Here is an 18,156-nt window from a genome sequence, read left to right as displayed (position 1 = left end):
GATGCAAACAAGGTCTAGGTTAATGATTGGGAAGTATCCAATTCACTTACGAAGCAGACCAAGTTTAAAAAATTAGCTACTCAATCTAGACTACTTCCACTTGTTGGTTTATCATACAAGTTTTGTTAACAAAATTATTGTATCGGCATTTGCGGAGAGATGACATCCTAAGACGAACACATTCCACATGACAGTTGGTGAGATGACCATTACTTTGGATGATGTAGGGACGATTCTCGGCATACCTATAACTTGAAAAGCTGTAGGTTGAAGCTCTGGCGGCTGGCCTTACTTGTCAATGCATTAGGCGTGAGTGCTAAAGAGGCACACTAGGAGATAACTTAGTGCGCGGTCACACAGTTAGGTTTCAATGGTTGAAAGGAGAATTTTTGAGGTGTAACTAATAAGGACTACTGTATCATTAAGTGTCACGCCCCGTTCCGGAATAGCACCTCATCGGCCTATCCCGATACGACACGTGACAACCAGCTCCTAGCAAATCCAAGAATAAAGAACAACTACAGTTCAACAGCTACATTTTATTTACATCTCAAAAATGATTGTCATTTACAAACTACAGCGGAAGTCTGACAAGAAATAAACTTTACATAACCAACTATTATCCAAAACTAAATTAAGCAAAAATCATCTACGGGCCAGGAGACAAAGACTCCCACAAGCCTCAACTACGCACTTCTCGAGCGAGTCACAAAATGCAAAACGCGACCTGTAGTGGACACCGACCTATACCTGCAAAACTGGAACCCAAAACGAGTTCCAGGAGTGTGTATGAGACATGGATGTTGTTCAATAGAAACAATAAATCCAAGTTCATCATTAATTAAGCATTAAGCAAATAATCGACACAAAGTCTTTAATCCGACACAAAGTCACTAGCTCGACACAAAGTCATAATTTTGGCATAAAGCCATTGAATCGACACAAAGTCAAAGGCACGACACAAAGTCCGGCCGTTGGCCGTTGTTGCCCACCGACACGAAGTCACAATCCAATATTTCAAATTCAATCCAATTGAAGAACATCTATGAATCGAACACTCACCTCGGTCTCCAACAAAAAGAAAACCAACGCAGTCACTCCCTACGTGGAGCTGGGGTACTCGTTGTCGCCTCCGAACCTAACAAATATTCCGCACATATGAGCTCAAAGTTTAATTCCAAAAGCAAAGAAGTAAATTCATCAATTTGTACCTCAAAGCCAAAAATCTCACAAACACACACTTTCTAGCAGAACCATTGATCGAATTCTGACTATAGCATTCTATAGGTTTCAAAGAATACTACAAGACCACCACCACTAGCAAGAAGACTTCTAGTACATCAATCTAGATATAAAATTTGCCCAAATTGGACTCCGAATGACTAAGATATGCTCAATTGAAATTACACATCTAAAACAGAAACTACAGACCCGGCAGAACAGTCTGCGATCGAATGCTCATTAAAAATCACATACTCAATCTTTTCCAATAATTCCAACACCAAAACATCACCAATTGATCAATGTTTGAGACTCAACAGCATCCATAGTCAGTAAGCATATTCAACTATGACAAAATTGATGAAGAACACAGCTACAAAACTTGCCCAGAATTTCAGAATCACCAAACTATTAACTTCGGAACCAAAACTGATTTTGCTCAGACCAAACTAAGGCACAATCTTTACAGATTCAGAAAGATATACAAGTCTAGTTTCGGAATCAAGAAACGGTGCGTAAAACCGATACCCGGGCAAGAAGTTATGCCCGTTTTTCCAACATGTGTCTGGGCTGTCAGCACAGACGCGAATCTGACTGCAGCCCGGTTCAAGATTTTTATCTTTTTCCAGGTTTCTCAGAAAATTCTGAAATTTTTACAGCATAAACTACACACAAAGACGCATCTACAGTAAAAATACCAGAAAATAACATGAACGGTATGTCAATGGTAAAAATTCGTCAAAAACAGGACAGACTCAACTCTGCTCAAAACACAGTTATGCATATTCATATGTTATACACGAATTTTCAGGAATAAACTCAACTCCAAGCTCAAAAACCTTCTGCTATGGATTCAATCCATCTCTAATTACTTCAATCAAGTGCATACTAGATGTAAAACATGAAACCTAACATGAAAAACATGAAATTCAGCCTTGAAGGAGATGAAAATTACCTACTGAATTGTGTTTTCAATCACTCTTCCACCTCTTCTTTCCACTCTCTCTCTCTCTCTCTCTCTCTCTCTCTCTCTCTCTTTGTGTGTGTCTAACGTTGAAAACCTCCTGATGGGTTTTCTTCTTTTTTTTTTTTTCCTTTCTTTGTTTTAAAGAAACCCACACACACGGCACACATGCGCACTGTTAAAGAAAAATTGCACTCCAGCCCTTAAGTTATTAAATTTAGCATTTAAGCACCTCAAAGATAAAAGGATGTTACATTAAGTGTGTGACACAAGCTTACTTCTTATATTTTAGGTTGCACACTCTTGAGTGGTTCTCGAGTTTCTATCATGTATCTTAAGTTGTTGGGGGATTTGAGAACTATTTATCTCCATGCATGGGATGCATGGGGTGTTACTGGCTTTGCTTTCTTATATCGGCAGTTGGGTTTTGCTAGTTTGTCTAGTACTCGACAGATAGCCAGATATCTCACACTTTTAGGGGCATGAATTTATGAGCATTTTCTGAATGTATCAAGAGTGCATTTGATTTAGCGTATAAACAGAACCAACGACCGAGGATGTACTAATCTCATTCTTTTTGTATTTCCTATTTGTAGGTTTACTTGGGATCCATATCGTGATGCTAGGGAACACCATCAATTCCAGGAGGTTGCATGGTAAATTGAGTGTCTTCAATGTGCAGATATCATCGAGCATAATTTGTATGGTAAGGCTCGATGATATCCACACATTGAAGACACCTAGTGTACTGCACAACCTCTTGGAATGGATGGTGTTCCCTAGCATTGCGATATGGATCCTAAGTAATGTGCAAAGAGGGATCACGAAAATAAGTCAAAGAGTAGTACATCCTCTAGCCTCAATCAACTCTCTTTGCATTTGTAAATGAACTATCGTAAAATTATAATCCATGCAGGACTCCCATCGACTAGTGCATGGTTTGTTCTATTGGGATGCACTCTTGATACATTTGGAAAATGCTCAAAAATCCATGCCTCCAAAAGTGTGAGATATTCAGCCATCTATTGAGTAGTAGACAAACTAGTAAAACCCAATTGCCAATATAAGAAAGCTAAGGCGGCTGCACCATATGCATGGGGATGAACAAATCTCAAATCCATTAACAACTTAAGATACGTGACAGAAACTCGAGTACCACTCTTGTCACTGAAGAGGGTGCAACCTAATATAAATATAAAGAGTAAGCTCGTGCACACCGAATGATATGATTGTTGTCCTTATTAGGTACACCTAAAACATTCTCATTCGACCATTGAAGCCTGTCTAACCGCGCAATAAAGTTATGTCCTTGTGTGCCTCTTTAGTACTCATGCACATGCACAAGGCATGAGCTTCATTAGATGTCATCCTACCACAAGTTATATCTTTTTCTATTACAAGTATGCCAAGAATTGTTCCTACATCATCCAAAGTAATGGTCATTTCACTAACTGTCATGTGGAATGTGTTCGTCTCAGGATGTCATCCCTCCGCAAATGCCGATACAATAATTTTGTCAACAGACTTGTATGATAAACTACAAGAAATAGTCCAGATTGAACAACTAATTTTTTAAACTTGATTTGCTTTGTAAGTGAATTGGATACTTTCCAATCATTAACCTAGACCTTGTTTGCATGGTTCATACACTTTAGGGGCGGACGCTCCTACGACACAATTAAATCTTCTCAATGATGCAAAAATAAACAAGATTCTTTTTACAAAATGATGTCAAATAATACCTCTCCTTGCCATTTGAATGCAGCGACATGTGTCCCAAAACGAGGTAGAACAGAAAGATCGTTTGGACCCCTCAGGGCATTTTCCTCCTCCTAGGCAAGCATCGACACCTGGGCTGAGGACCACATCTGCATCGGCTCAAAGTCAATAGTCAACCGTCTGGTGTTGGTAAGGCTTAATTTGAAAATGGAACCTCGGAGGTTGAACAAAAAGATGTTAATCTTCAAGTAGTTAATCTAAGAAGCACGGACACATCTCTAGGCCTTTCGTATCCGTCTCCCTCACGTGTTTGGCATGTGAAAATGTGTGTCCGGATATTTAATTATTTTTTTGTAAGTTGAACACGTTTTGGACACACATGGGGACAAGTTTTGGGCTGTATTATAATTTTTTTTTGAAAACTTAAAATTCGGTAAAAAAATTTAGTGTTCGAAATGTGAACGAATTAAAGCCTAATATTAGGCTAAGTACTAGGTGAGCCTCGCAACAGGTAAACCTAGTTAACTACGGCCACTTATTTGTATCCAACAGGCGTGTGTATTTTTTTACTCTTTTTTAATTATATGAGCGCCGATGCACCTTAACCAGTCGATATGTGTCTACCTATTTAGTTTTCTTTTTCCTGACTCTCCCTTTTCGTTTATTTTCAGAGAATGCGCCGAGTACCTTATCGTGTGTGGCCCTAAAGAGTCCGAGACCATTAGTGGTTAAATTTTCCATTCTCTCCTACTTGTTTGCCACTGGACATGGTAACAAAGCTAAGAAAGGCAACACGTTCTCCCAACTCCATGCTCGCCCACATAGGGTAGACTATAGGGCGGAGTCAGGATCTTTACCCGGGATAGGCCAAATTAATAGAGATGGAAATTCAGAGGAAAGAATACACCATTAGTGCCATATATTGTTTTCTTCCATGTTCAATACATTGTACAAACCTATTCTATTTATTTCTTTTAGCAACTAGAGTTACGTATATATTTGGTTGCATTTTGTATAGAAAGTAAGAATATTTTCATGGACCTAGGAAAATTATTAAGTGATAAAAAAAGGTAAAATTATTTGAATTGAGGATTAAACTTAACTTCGTTAATGATTTTAAGAACTAAATTCCCATTTATGTTATAATTACTTAAATATAAATAAAATTTACTAAAACAGATTTTAAAAGAGTTTAAGGGTAATCTGCGCGCCCTTGGGTAGTTTCTCTTTTGATCTCACATACCTATTAGGAAACATTGTCTCATTACCACAAAATTATTTCTAAAGAACCTATCGCATCAACGTCAGGATTGAAGTTTAAGCCGCATCAACATCAGAATTGAAGTTTAAGTCGTACAATATGCTTTGAGCACTATGGAGGCTTAGGTAGACCAAGCACAAAAGATTGCAGACCTAAAATTAATGGCATGTTTGGAACTCGTGGAAAACTAGAGAAAGAGAATAGAAAATAATTATGAGAGAAGGTGTTTGAGAAAAATATGAAAGAAAATTTTACCGTTACCGAACTAAATTTTGTAGATTTCACTCAGCTTCTTCCCAAACCGAACAAAGGACTCCTACCTTCTTTTTTGTCTCTCAAAGTTCCAAATATACCATAAATCCCAGAAATACTGTGGGCATCCAAAAACTGTGCCCAATTTCCTATTTTGAACTGTCCCCCTGCTCATTGTTTTTAAAAAAAAGGTAATTTCTTGTGAATTGTTCCCACATAATAACCATCATTCTTGGAGTCAGATCGTATAAAAGTAATTTCCTGTTGATTCTCTAATCACGCTACGGATGGGCTTGCCTTTGACCTGAGATGCTCGTAAATTGGCCTCGACATCATTGACCGTCGAAAGACTCGAAACAAAAAATTGTCGATAAATTATTCTTTCTTTTTATCACTTAGGAGGCATGTAACGTGAAAGTCGCATAGCTGCATTGTTGATATTGACCCTAAAAAAGAAATAGTAGGTACATACAGCAAGTTCATGAGCCAACAATTGCATAATAAAAATTGGATAGGTTCGATCTATGGTTACTGGGACCCTTGAAAGGATTTACTAAATTCATTGAATTGTTCGAAAGAATCAAAACGGCTAGTTTCGATGGAATTCCTTGTCAATTCTGTGAGAAAATATTCGTTTGGCTGAGGGCTTTCAAACACGTAGTAAGCTAAGCGATGAATACCCATTGTCCCCCTTCTGTGTTTTATCACCGTGCCCTGTTTAGTAATTTCACCGGTTTCTATTTCCACCTAACCACCACCAATTCCTCCCCTTCTCCCTCCACATTTGTCCGGTCATCACCTTTCAACTTCCCTCGAAAAACCAGTTCACAAATCCAAACCCTAAAACAAAAAATTAGCAATGGATTCAAACCAACTCGTCAACTCACTCACCGCACACATCTCTCTCTATCACTCCTCCTCCTCCGCCCCTCACTCTCTCTCCTCAAACCCTAACCATAGATCCTCCATCCTCAAATGGTTCTCCTCTCTCTCCGTCCACCAACGCCAATCCCACCTCGCCGTCGTCGACCCGAAATTCGCCCAAATTCTCCTCCAAATGGAAACCAAGCTCCGATCCAACGGTCACGGTGCGTTCATAATACTCCCAGACGTGACAGACGGATTGTTAGGCCTTCCCAGCTTGTGTTACCGTAGGTCTCGTGGTTTGTTAGCTAGGGTAAGCGAGTCGAACGAGTCGGAACGGGCAATTTATGAGTCCATTCGGTTGTTTGATTCGAGAGAAGGAGAGAGGGCGGGGGAGTGTTCGTGCTCGGCGGGTTGTCTCGATTCGGTTATGGTGTGTGAGGAGTTTGTGGAGAACGTAGATAGGTTTGCTGGTGTGATGGACGGGTTGTCGAATGGGGGTTTTTTGAGGGGGGAGGGAGGTGGGTTGGGGGAGGAATGGGTCGAATTGGAGTGGTTGAAGGAGAAAGGGTACTATGGGATTGAAGAGTTCATGGCGAACCGGTTGGAGGTCGCGTTGAGGTTATCGTGGTTGAATTGTTGTAGTAATGGGAAGAAGAGGGGTGTGAGATTGAAAGAGAAAGCAAGCGCTGCAGGTGTGGCGGCGAATGTGTATTGGAGGAAGAAGGGTTGCGTGGACTGGTGGGAGAAGCTGGATGCTTCAACTAGGAAGAACGTCTTTCGGGTCATCTTGGGAAAATCAGCTAAATCTCTGGTATTTTTTGGGTACTTTATTTTTTTTGTTGCTTTTGTTCGACGCATTGAATCTACAAACATGTCATGCTCTTAATGATTCTCACATCCTGGAACTGCTGCCTTAACCAAAGTTTTTGAATGAGAACACTAGAGTAGTGGGTTATGCTAGCAGAGATTGCAGACAGGAAATGGTTTCCAAATTCCAAGTAACAGATATCTAACAAAATAACAATGTTTTAGAAGTCGTAATTCACCATGAAGAAGATCCTTAAGGTCCTGTGTATATGAAATTATGGATTGATTGGTGGGGTTTGTCTGGTAAAAAAAAAAAAAAAATCTTCTTGTAGGAGATATCTGTGGAGCACCTTGGAGAAAGCATCTAGAAGTAATAAAAAAAAGTTAAGAATAAGCATCCTTTAGAATCAAGGCCTAATGTGCTCAAAGCTAGCACGGCAGAAAGGAGAGAAGTGCCTGGGATATGGGTATTGGGAAGGCCCTCTTTAGCAAAAAAATCCCAGTATTGTATGAAGCTGATACGGGTTCATGTCCATCATATAATTTTTGTAATGCATGAAGTCTTGATATGATGACATAACGTAGGTGTATTACGGTTTGTTTGTCTCATGTTCCTGATATTGATTTCTGTCAAAAAGTATCGGTGGCTGGAAAGAACAAGCACTCAAATTTACTTGTAACATTCTCACTGGGCTGTTTCTTAGGTTGAAAATTGAGCAAAGTATTAAAAAGTATTGTTTTGTGAGTGTATTGTGGAGATGTGGAACTTGGTTCAGAGTGCTTTTCCAAATGGTTGTGTACCACATCAACATGTCATCCAACTTATAATGTTCTTTGTGAAATTTGTAGTTAGTTGTTAAAGAAAAAAGGCATGGCATAACTACAGAATACATCCTGTTCCTAATTAGAAGCTGCAAATTAGTACTGCTAAAGTTGTTACTTGTTCGTGTCATAAATTATATCTTCGTGTATTTTCCTTAGATTAATTGGACTGTAATGTGTCTACACTTGAAGTCACTAAGGTGGACCAGTGATAAACTTGTTGTATGAACATCTTTTTGAAAAAAATGTTTATGCGACATACAGACACGGAATCTTTTTTGGGAACGGTTGCTGCAGGGCCATATAGTTGGCATCTTTCTTTTCCTCTGCGGAGGATTTATTTCCTCAGCGTACATGTTTTTGTGCTACGAATCACTTTATCAAGTAACGAATTTGTGCGAGGCTTTGAGGATATTTTTTCTGAAACGTAAAACCTTTGATTGAATTTGTAGCCTTATCACGATACTTGAATTTCAGACGGCTGAAATCTTGAAGATGACCAAAAATAGCAGCTTGGAGGATCATAAATGGCTCTTCAGTTCAGGAGCAGATAGGTCGATGAGGTTCAAGTCTACTATGTTGCCACAAAGGACCATTCCAACACTCCCAAGAACAGATGGAGAAATCTGCCCATCTGTGAGGCCTGCTTCAATTTCCGGAAAGCCTTCTTCGTTTGCCAATATGTTTTATGGTTTGTCTGTTCTTCAGGAGATTTCAAGTATTTTATTGGCATGCCAGCATGGTGAATTCGCTAAAGAGAGAGTACTTTTTAGCTCATTGCCTTTTGTCAGCACTGTTTCCGATTGTATATTTAGGAAACTGCGAGGTCTCATGATGGTTGTTTCACTTGATTGCACCAAACTAGAGCTGCTTGAAGAAGTAAATTCTAACCTTCCCATGAAGAAATCCAAAGAGAAAATTGGTGCAGCTAGCCGAAGGAAAAAAGGTAGGACTCGCAATATAAAAAGTGTAAATCCTATTCCTAGATCCTCCGGAGATGATGCCAGATTTGATGAAGCCGTCAAGGTGCCATTCGTTTTATTTTCCTCCTGTCTTTTCTGGAAGTTTTGTTGTATGTTTTATGATGTTTTCAGGAAGATGTAGTTTTAATCGTTTGGAAGGATGTTCCAGGATCAAGGATATGAGTTTGGCCATTCCAAGAATATTGGTTTTATGGAGTTGAATGGGTCAGTTCAGAAGAAGGTTCAAGATGGAGAGATTCCTTCTTCACCAGTTGACATGGTTGTACTCATCTTTCCTTTTGGATGATATCTAGTATTTATGATAAAGATTTCATAATTCATTATTTATCTTGAGAAAAAAAGGGTTAAATTGTTTACGGCTCATTCACTGTAACCAGGAACCTGTCAAAGAATTGGTTAAGCGAAATGTCCAAATTGCTGCTAGGAAGAGTAGGAAAAAGAGCAATGCAGTTAAGAAGTATGGCTTAAATGATTCAATTGAAGGTGGAAATTCTCAAACTAGAGCCATTAAAGTTTCCTCTCCTCCAGTTATTTCTCAATGTGAGGCTGCAATGTTTGAGGAGGTACTTGAAAATTCAATTTCAACTGGTGATGAAAAGCTTGTGCTGAGTTCAAGTCCTTGTACTGCTGGGTCAACTATGGAGGAGAAGTTGGTCCAAAGAAATGAAGAAGATTATATTGTTGGTTCTTCTGATGGGAGTAGTGCTGGTTTGAACCATTGTCAGAACTCTGGTAGAGGGCAAGATAATCACTTGACTCCTTATGGATCAGCAGCTGTAAATAATATTGCTGACTCCAACATGATACCTCCTCTTACGTCTGTGGTTGGACTTGATGATGATCTCTGCAAAAATGATAGGGACTGTAGAAACTGTGGACATTTAAGTGAAACAGACTCTAAGTCAGTCTTTTCTGGAGCGAGAGCCAAGGTTGTTGCACTAAAAGAAAAAACTACCCCAATTCAGGAGCCAATAAGTGGAAGCATCTGTGATACAGAGCCCGCAAATTCTCCTGGATGTCCATCATATGAGTGGCCCAGTGTAGCTCCTGTGCCGTTTTCGTATGTTAATTCACATCTCCCAGCCGCAACTGATAGATTGCATCTGGATGTTGGCCACAACTGGCAAAATCATTTTCACCATCCCTTTGTACCAACAATGCATCAGGTGAGAAATCCTCCAACTGAAAACGGGTGCAGTCGCATTCTGTCTCGACCAATGCAAATGAGTTTAGACTGGCCACCAATGGTACGCAATGGCTGTGGATTGGCCCCGCCAGTGACACGTAGTTATGACTCTAGCCATATCTCAAGGCGGCAATCTTCTTTTCATCCGGGTTTCGCTGCTCAAAGCTATCAAAACAGTGGTACAACCACTGATGATGAGAAGATATACTCGGGAGATTTTGTGGAGTTAACTGATACGACGAATCCCCATGAACTTACTGATGAGCACGATAAGCACTGGATATCTGATGATGAGTATGAGGTGCGTGCAGTTACTGGAATGGATTATAGCCAGTATTTTGGTGGTGGTGTAATGTATTGGGATCCTTCTGACCACCCGGGGACCAGTTTCTCTCGTCCTCCCTCTCTTAGTTCTGATGATAGTTCATGGGCTTGGCGAGATGCAGACATGAATAGGGCTGTTGATGATATGGTTGCCTTCTCTTCATCTTATAGTACAAATGGTTTGGCGTCGCCTTCTGCTGCTCCTTTTTGTGCTCCTTTTGATCCTTTGGCACAAGGACACCAGGCTGTTAGTTACGTGATACAAGGAAGTGAGGTAACTGGCAAGTTGCTGCACTCTTCGTCTAAAATGGCAGATGTGGTGACTGGTGAGAATGTCTCTGCATCTTTGTCCAGTTTGTCGGGTGATGGTGAACCTAAGACAGGAGATTCGCTTCCTTACCCCATTCTGCGACCCATTATCATTCCCAGTATATCACGCGAAAGATCAAGGGATTTTAAGCGTAGTCATGATATTAAAAGCCCATGTGTCCCTCCCAATAGACGGGACCAACCTCGGATCAAAAGACCACCTTCACCAGTGGTGCTTTGTGTTCCTCGTGCTCCTCGTCCACCTCCACCCTCTCCTGTGGGTGATTGCAGAAAAAACAGGGGTTTTCCAACTGTGCGTTCTGGTAGCTCCAGCCCAAAGCACTGGGGTATGAGAGGCTTGTTTCATGATAGCATTAGCTTTGAAGAAGCTTGTGTTCGCATGGATGGTATTGAAGTATTTTGGCCTTCTTGGAAAACTAAAAGCCTGACAGCCCATGCAATGATACAGCCCCCAGGGGCTCTGCTGCAGGATCACCTCATTGCACTCTCCCAGTTAACTCGTGATCAGGAACATGTAAGTGTATTGCTGATTCTTTCAGTTCTCCTACCCCATTGGATACTTTGGCAATTGAGTGTTTCCTTTCTCTTTTCTGCTGAGATTTGTTTTATTGCAGCCAGATGTTGCATTTCCTCTACAACCTCCTGAGTCGCTGAACTGTGCTACACGCAACGCATCTTTCTCTTCAATGCACAGCCTCCTCCATGATGAAATTGAGGCCTTCTGCAAGCAGGTATAAGGGCTTTGGACTTTTAGCTTTCCTTCGTTCGTTCAATATGACTAGATAATTGATGATTCATATCTATGATGATATCCAAGGTTGCTGCAGAGAATTTGATGAGGAAACCTTACATAAATTGGGCTGTTAAGAGGGTTGCACGTTCTCTCCAAGTTTTATGGCCCCGTTCTAGAACAAACATATATGGTTCATATGCAACTGGGTTGTCCCTTCCAACAAGTGATGTGGACCTTGTGGTTTGTCTCCCTCCAGTGAGAAACTTGGTAACTATCCAGAGTAACTCTCTTGGTTGTTTCACATCTCGTGGTACCTCTATTTATCAATCGGAAACACCCTGATAAGCTGCCATTGTCTAGGAACCCATTAAAGAAGCTGGGATTTTGGAGGGACGCAATGGTATCAAAGAAACATGCCTCCAGGTATGCAGCAATCACTAAAGCCACTATTGTCCTTGTGAAATAATTGTTTTGCAATGGGTGGTTTAATTTGTATCGAGCTTGACGACCTTATGAGCAAAGCTCAGATCGGTTCATTTCATCCATTGGCGAACCTGAATTAGCTGCCTCTCAGTGGCGATCCCGACCTGTTTGGTCTGTTGGTTAAGTATGAAGTAGTCTTGTACTTGGCTACCCACGACACTCGGTTTGGAAATGTTCTTTTCAGCAAATGGTCCCACATTTCTTAGGCTTCTTACTCTTATATGCCCCCTCTTCCTTTTTTTTGGGTTTCACCTTTAATACTGCAGTAGGCAATTCTAGTCTTGACACTTCCAGATTTGCATTTCAGCATGCAGCCAGGTACCTTGCTAATCAGGAGTGGGTTAAAAACGATTCACTCAAGATCGTGGAAAACACTGCTGTAATGCCTCTTACTGTTTAATTTCCTTGTACTTTTTTCTTCAATCATCTTTTCTTCTGATGCAGCATCTCATCTTGCTGCCTTTCTGCTTCTAGATACCTATCATCATGCTTGTTATGGAAGTTCCTCATGACCTTGTTACTCATTCTACTTCCACGATATCGACGCTGAAAGAGGAACCAACTAAGGTGACTAGGGAAGGAGACGCTCCTTTTCAGACCAATATGGTTAATTTGGAAAGCTCTACTTCAGTGAAGTGTTCTACTATGAATCATGATGATGACAAGGATATGAAATCAATCCGTATTGACATCAGTTTCAAGTCTCCATCACACACGGGTCTCCAAACTACTGAACTGGTATATTTCGATGGAAACTTTTTGGTCTTTCATTTGGTGATGTCTCATGTTCCTACTTCACGTTCTCTCATCTCTAATGAATGATGGGTTTTTACTTATCAAAAAAAAGAATGATGGGTTTTCAGTGTTTTGATCTGCTACAGCTGCAGTTGTGAACATTGTGATGGAACCAAAAGTTTTTGAGAAATTTTGAGAGGAGAGAGATAAATGGTCGAGAATGTTCCATCTCAATTCTCTATGCTGCAGATTTGAAGGCATAGAGTTCTAATTTTATTTTTTTTTTTTTATGTTCCCCGAGTTCTCATTTTAATACTTCGGCAGCTTATGTATTCTCCTCTGGTTCAAGGTTTTCATGTTTTTCTGACTTTTTTTTTTTCCAAATACAAGATAATTAGCTCAAGAACAATTCTTCCCACTTTTGACAAGAAAAAGACTTGATATAAGTTTTTGTCTTTGTTTCGCTAGTTTTTCATTTTCCTTGAATTTTTTTATACACAGGTTAAAGAGCTGACTGAGCAATTCCCTGCTGCTACACCCCTTGCTTTGGTCCTGAAACAGTTTTTGGCTGATCGTAGCCTGGACCAATCCTATTCAGGTGGCTTGAGTTCATATTGTCTGGTGAGTTGTAGATATTTGATTCTAGTTGTTACCTGACGTTCTCTCTTGTTAAACCTTGTAGCAGGCAACTACTACCAAGGCTTCTCCATGTGTCCATCTTATGATTTTATCTCCTTTTACAGGTATTACTCATCACACGGTTTCTTCAGCATGAGCATCACCATGGGCGGCTTATTAATCAAGTAAGATTTAGAAGTTTAGGTTTTATTGACAAGTTTGGGTAATTGTCGACAAGCTCAGTCTGACTACGCCATTGTGGCATGTAGTTGGGCACCTTGGGCATTGCTTGATCGTAACCAATTTCCAAATCATGTTCCAAAATTAATACATTGACTGTTCCTGTGCACACAAAAAAAGAAGAGACGTTATTGACTATTTGTGGCACCTCTAATTGTGGTGGGGGCGGTGGTGGACTGTTGGTCAAGATGTTCCTTGTTCTTTCAGCGCACAAACACACACGTGTATACATACATAACTGTATGGTAATAAGTTTACTCGTACATGTTCCCTGCTTTTATTTTCATCTTTCTAATCATAATGTTCATACCAAAATCTACGGTGTTAGAGATTGTAGTCACGGGCAGTGACCTTGCTGTTATCATATTGGTACTGCTTCCGCATGTACGGCACATTGAACAATAGTGTGTGGATATCCAGTTTGTGAGCACATTTATAGTTTTTGCATCCGTCCAGTTCCTATAGGAAGAATACCCTATTCCCATTCTCTTGGCAATGGGTAAGGCTTATGTTTGCCAGAGTATTTTTGCGGTTCAGGGTAATGCATACGTACTTGTCTACATTTTAATTTACTTCTGTGTTTCTGTCTTTATGTTTTTGCAGAACTTCGGAAGCCTTTTGATGGATTTTTTCTACTTCTTTGGGTGAGTTGAAAGCTTTGTGTTGGTAGATTTTCTTTTATCCCTTGTGTATGCGATCTGAAGCGCTAATTTGATGTTAAGTTTTCATTTTGATGCAACTGGGTCCAATTTTTATATATTTGCTAACCATGATGAATGTGCAACCCAGAAATGTCTTTGATCCTCGGCAGATGTGTATTTCAGTACGGGGGAGTGGGGTGTACATAAATAGGGAAAGAGGCTACAGGTAATGGAAGAAATTTGAATCTTTGCTAATTGTGATTTGTTTTTTTAAGTTGCTATTTTTTTTCTATATACACTTAATGCTTTAATATTGAATGTTGTAGCATCGATCCCATCTACATTGATGATCCACTTTTTCCAACTAATAACGTGGGCCGGAATTGCTTCCGAATACATCAATGCATCAAGGTGGCCGTGCTATCTATAGAAACTTTCCGTTTCCCAGGCTTCACATCTTTTCCGTCTTCTTTTCCTCAAGTACTTTACACTTACATGCTTTGGTTTGCCCTTTGGTGATTGGTTGGAAAGCATTTATTTTTCCCAAGTATAGCAACATCTTGTCTAATGAGAGTTCAGTGGCATCTTGATGTTCTGTCTTTCCAAAAGGAAAAGGAGTGGAATTTCACTAACACTCATTTTGTGGGTTCATTTGCTTTTTATGGCTGTTCCTGGTGACGCTAATTTATTTATTGTATAACTTATTTGATTACATAACAAATCTTATCAAAAGAAAATGAAAAGACGCAAGAACTAGTCCCTGGGACTAGTTTATATTCGCTGTCTCTACTTCTCTATTTGATGTTGAATGTTATGTTCTTTTTTTCTCCTAATTTTATGACCAACTGAATTTTGCCCCAACTGGATGTCATGTTCTTCTTTTTGAAAGTTAATGTTAAATCCATACACTTTTTGTTGGGACCCAATCACATGTGTTCCTATGATTCGTTGGGGTATAAAGCTTTTTGTGGCACCCAGTTTCTAGTTCTAATCGTACCAAATATGCTTGTTTGATTACTTGAAGTGGATTCAGTAGGGGGAATTCTCAAGAGTGTTTAGCTTTTGAATTGTTAAAAATCTAATACCGATGATATACTCACTGGATTAGTTTAAGATTGGTAGTTGCCAATTTCCATGCTGTATTTTGTTTTTTTAGAGCAATAGAAGTTAAATAGGAATGTACATTTTCCACCAATTATGCAAAGATCTGTTGTCCAGGTCTCGATTACTTTTCAAATTTATCGAGCATCATGTAATTTTTTTTTTCTCATTAATTAGTCATAGTAAAAAGTGCCCTAATTCATGAGGACATGTGACCTGTGGTTCTTACCATATCTACTGAAGATGTGTGACCTGTGGTTTCTTACCATGGCTATTGAACTTGAATCATAAGTAGTAGTGAGCAAAATCAAAACCTTTGGAATATCTGTGGTACTTTATTTCCTAGTGTTCAGGCTAATGAGGCAATTTTGCTTGACTTCATGCTTCTCACATTCAAGCGCACTACTCGATGCAGGCGTTTGCAGATGCTTATTCCAGTCTAGAGAATGAGATTGCATGTCTTCTCAATAACGGTGAATCAAGTGCAAGGCCTGTATACAATCTGCTTCCAAAAATTATTCCAAGCATCGGTCTTTTATAGAAATTTCAATGAGCTGCAAAGTCTCTATTTATCCAAAAGGTACTTTAAGCAGCTCATAAAGTTAAGGATTTATATGCTTTTAATTTATTTTCTGGTATTTTGAGTGCTATAGAAGTGATTTAGTTTTTGGAGACTCATGGATCTTTCTTTGTTAATCTGAAACTTTAGGGGAAAAAACATGTATGCATGGGTTGGATTATGTACCTTCAGAACATCCCTGATTGAGATGTTAGCATGTTTGTTAGTGACTTAGTAGCTTGCGATTTTGAAGCTCCAATGGATCTGCTTGTTGGTGTGCTATGTGTGTCACGTGCTAGGGAGTGTGCTAATTGCTAAATGTGGAGAGCATGATGGCCAACTCATTGGACCCCACAGGAGAGACAAACAAGCTGACAAACAAACTGGGCGCACAGGTTCTCCTCCTCTCATATGCATTTGTCTTTCTTAAGCACCTAACACTGTTACAAACAAAACAGGGCCCCACTTTTGTCCATATGCTTACTTTAGCACACCTACTTTTAGCTACTCCATTGAAGATGCTCTTAGTCTCTGTATGGAATTTCCCATTGTCTTCCACCACAAAAATTGCTTTTGAAGTTTGCGCAGTGCCCTGAAACTTGACTGGCATTTAAGAAGTACACTGCCGATAGAAATAGGAGCCTATATATCCACTTACTATTGCTGGCGTGTTGTGATTTCAGTCAGTCCCTCTTGCCGAGGCATCACTCATGATTTCATTTTTATTTGTTTCTTCAACTGATTTTTTTTTTTATGCATCTTCTTATCCATATTTTACTCTTATGCAGAAATATCTTGTTCTCTTTCATTTTCTTTGAGAAGAAAAAGATGTTTGGGAGGAGGAAAATCGGGGAGTCAAAGATCGCTTTCCCCCAGATGCATGAACAGGATGCTTCTGATGTCTGGTAAGCATGCAATTCACTTCTATTTATTGCACGAACCAAGTTCCCATTTTTTTAATTTGATTGTGCCTACTACTCTGTTTTACAATCCCTATGTGGAGTTAAATATGCTGAATAAGATTTAACAAATGGGTAGGATGACAAAAAGGGAATGCAATGGCTTTTTGCCGAGTTTGATGTAATTCAGAATTGACCAAGTGTGCTTTGTCTCTATCGTTTTCGTCCTCCCTGCTAGGTAATGTAGTCTATCCTTAAGTTTGTTTCTTTTACATTTCAAATTCAACCGTGCCAATGATGATACTCCCTCAGCTTCCTGGAAAAGCATTTTAGTGTTTTAGTTGTCATTTACTTATTATGCATGTTCTTTTTGCTGTGATTAAGATTATCTGTAGCTACCACATATTCAATTGCTTGACCTGTCAGGTTGCTTGATTTTCAGTATGTCTGCCTTGTCTCGGAAAATCAGAAGGTGCACCGATGTTAGCCTCCATTTATGGAAAGCCATCTTGGTAATTCGATGCATCTTCTTTGTTGGATTCTGGTCATCTGATGTTTCCATTTTCGGAAAAACTAGAATGCTGAATTATTATTTTTTTCACAATGGGATCTTTCATGCCCCTGGCTGGATAGTCTAGTCGGTACGTACATTCAGGATGTACCATTGTTTGTGACTGGAATTTGTTTGCAGGTACATTTCTTTCTTTCTGCAGTTCCAGAATTAGTGTACACTTCTTATCAGACAAGAAATGAATCACCACCATCATGCCACCACAGAAGCTTGGCCAAGCCTATACGTGATGCTATGCTTAGCAGCTGATTTTTCGAAATGTTTGATGTCATCCATGATCCACATCCGATGAAGGTTCTTCCTATTGAAAGTAGATCAAGCTGAAGATTTCAGGGGGCACCTTCTGCCTTGTGTAAAAAGTCTAGTTACGCTGTTTTGGCTACTTGGGATGAAATAATGGTGCATTTTCTGAGATGGGGGGCGAAGAGTTCCTGCCATACCCTGCTGTTTCTTTATTGAAGTTTGTTTATGGTTTTCGCCTGTCTTCTATGACTGATGGTTCTTTGAAAAAGTTTTGATGAACTTGTGTGACATTATGAGTACATAATGGTATTGCTCATTACTTGTGAAATTTTGAAATTTGATATATTCTTTTAAGTAGGTCCTTTGTGCCGTGATATCACGCTCTCTCGTCCAAGTAAATATGATGTATTTCAGAGGATGTTGGTATTGTGGAATATTCTGCCTACACGGAGGAGGGGTTATTTAGTTAGAACGATTCTGTACACAGTACACCCTCAACAAAAGAGGATAAATTATATCGACACTGCACCACAGGTGTAGCCTTTTGTTGGGTTTACTCATCTGTTGTGACCCAAAATTTTGGGAGAAGCTTTAGAA

At 39.7% G+C, this 18,156-nt stretch overlaps 1 protein-coding gene and 1 long non-coding RNA gene across 19 annotated transcripts; one reads left to right on the top strand and one right to left on the bottom strand.

Moving 5' to 3' along the window:
* Window positions 1–519: 519 nt before the first annotated feature.
* LOC131331750 (uncharacterized) lies at window positions 520–2,301 on the bottom strand. The gene is made up of 3 exons (XR_009201518.1): window positions 2,177–2,301; window positions 1,063–1,138; window positions 520–758 (listed from the first exon to the last, which is right to left on the bottom strand). It is a non-coding gene; the product is annotated as an uncharacterized LOC131331750 (long non-coding RNA).
* A 3,835-nt stretch (window positions 2,302–6,136) lies between these two features.
* LOC131331748 (uncharacterized) lies at window positions 6,137–17,887 on the top strand. Of its 18 annotated transcripts, none has more exons than XM_058365633.1 (20): window positions 6,141–7,095; window positions 8,391–8,939; window positions 9,045–9,155; window positions 9,274–11,250; window positions 11,351–11,467; window positions 11,554–11,736; window positions 11,830–11,892; window positions 12,260–12,331; window positions 12,427–12,690; window positions 13,189–13,308; window positions 13,431–13,490; window positions 14,149–14,189; window positions 14,335–14,412; window positions 14,513–14,597; window positions 15,703–15,867; window positions 16,146–16,241; window positions 16,635–16,751; window positions 16,885–16,983; window positions 17,188–17,257; window positions 17,437–17,887. In XM_058365633.1, the coding sequence occupies exons 1-15, from the start codon at window positions 6,277–6,279 to the stop codon at window positions 15,826–15,828; spliced, it is 4,665 nt and encodes a 1,554-aa protein (XP_058221616.1). In that variant the 5' UTR covers window positions 6,141–6,276; the 3' UTR covers window positions 15,829–15,867; window positions 16,146–16,241; window positions 16,635–16,751; window positions 16,885–16,983; window positions 17,188–17,257; window positions 17,437–17,887. The 18 variants fall into 18 exon arrangements, with proteins under 18 accessions (XP_058221629.1, XP_058221630.1, XP_058221626.1 ...); XM_058365634.1 differs by having other exon boundaries at window positions 16,100–16,241; XM_058365638.1 differs by having other exon boundaries at window positions 16,100–16,241; window positions 17,384–17,887.
* The last annotated feature ends 269 nt before the right edge of the window (window positions 17,888–18,156 follow it).

This window comes from Rhododendron vialii, chromosome 7a (genome assembly GCF_030253575.1).
Source record: "Rhododendron vialii isolate Sample 1 chromosome 7a, ASM3025357v1".
Lineage (NCBI taxonomy): Eukaryota > Viridiplantae > Streptophyta > Magnoliopsida > Ericales > Ericaceae > Rhododendron > Rhododendron vialii.
The sequence above is the reverse complement of the archived record's forward strand: the minus strand, read 5'-3'. Positions and strand labels throughout refer to the sequence as shown.

Bases quoted from the DNA above. Each gene is read 5' to 3' on its own strand.
- LOC131331748 (XM_058365641.1), top strand. From the start codon at position 6,277: ATGGATTCAAACCAACTCGTCAACTCACTCACCGCACACATCTCTCTC. The intron at 7,096-8,390 runs GTATTTTTTGGG...CTTGAATTTCAG, and splicing joins GAAAATCAGCTAAATCTCTG to ACGGCTGAAATCTTGAAGAT. The intron at 12,691-13,188 runs GTATATTTCGAT...TTTTATACACAG, and splicing joins GTCTCCAAACTACTGAACTG to GTTAAAGAGCTGACTGAGCA.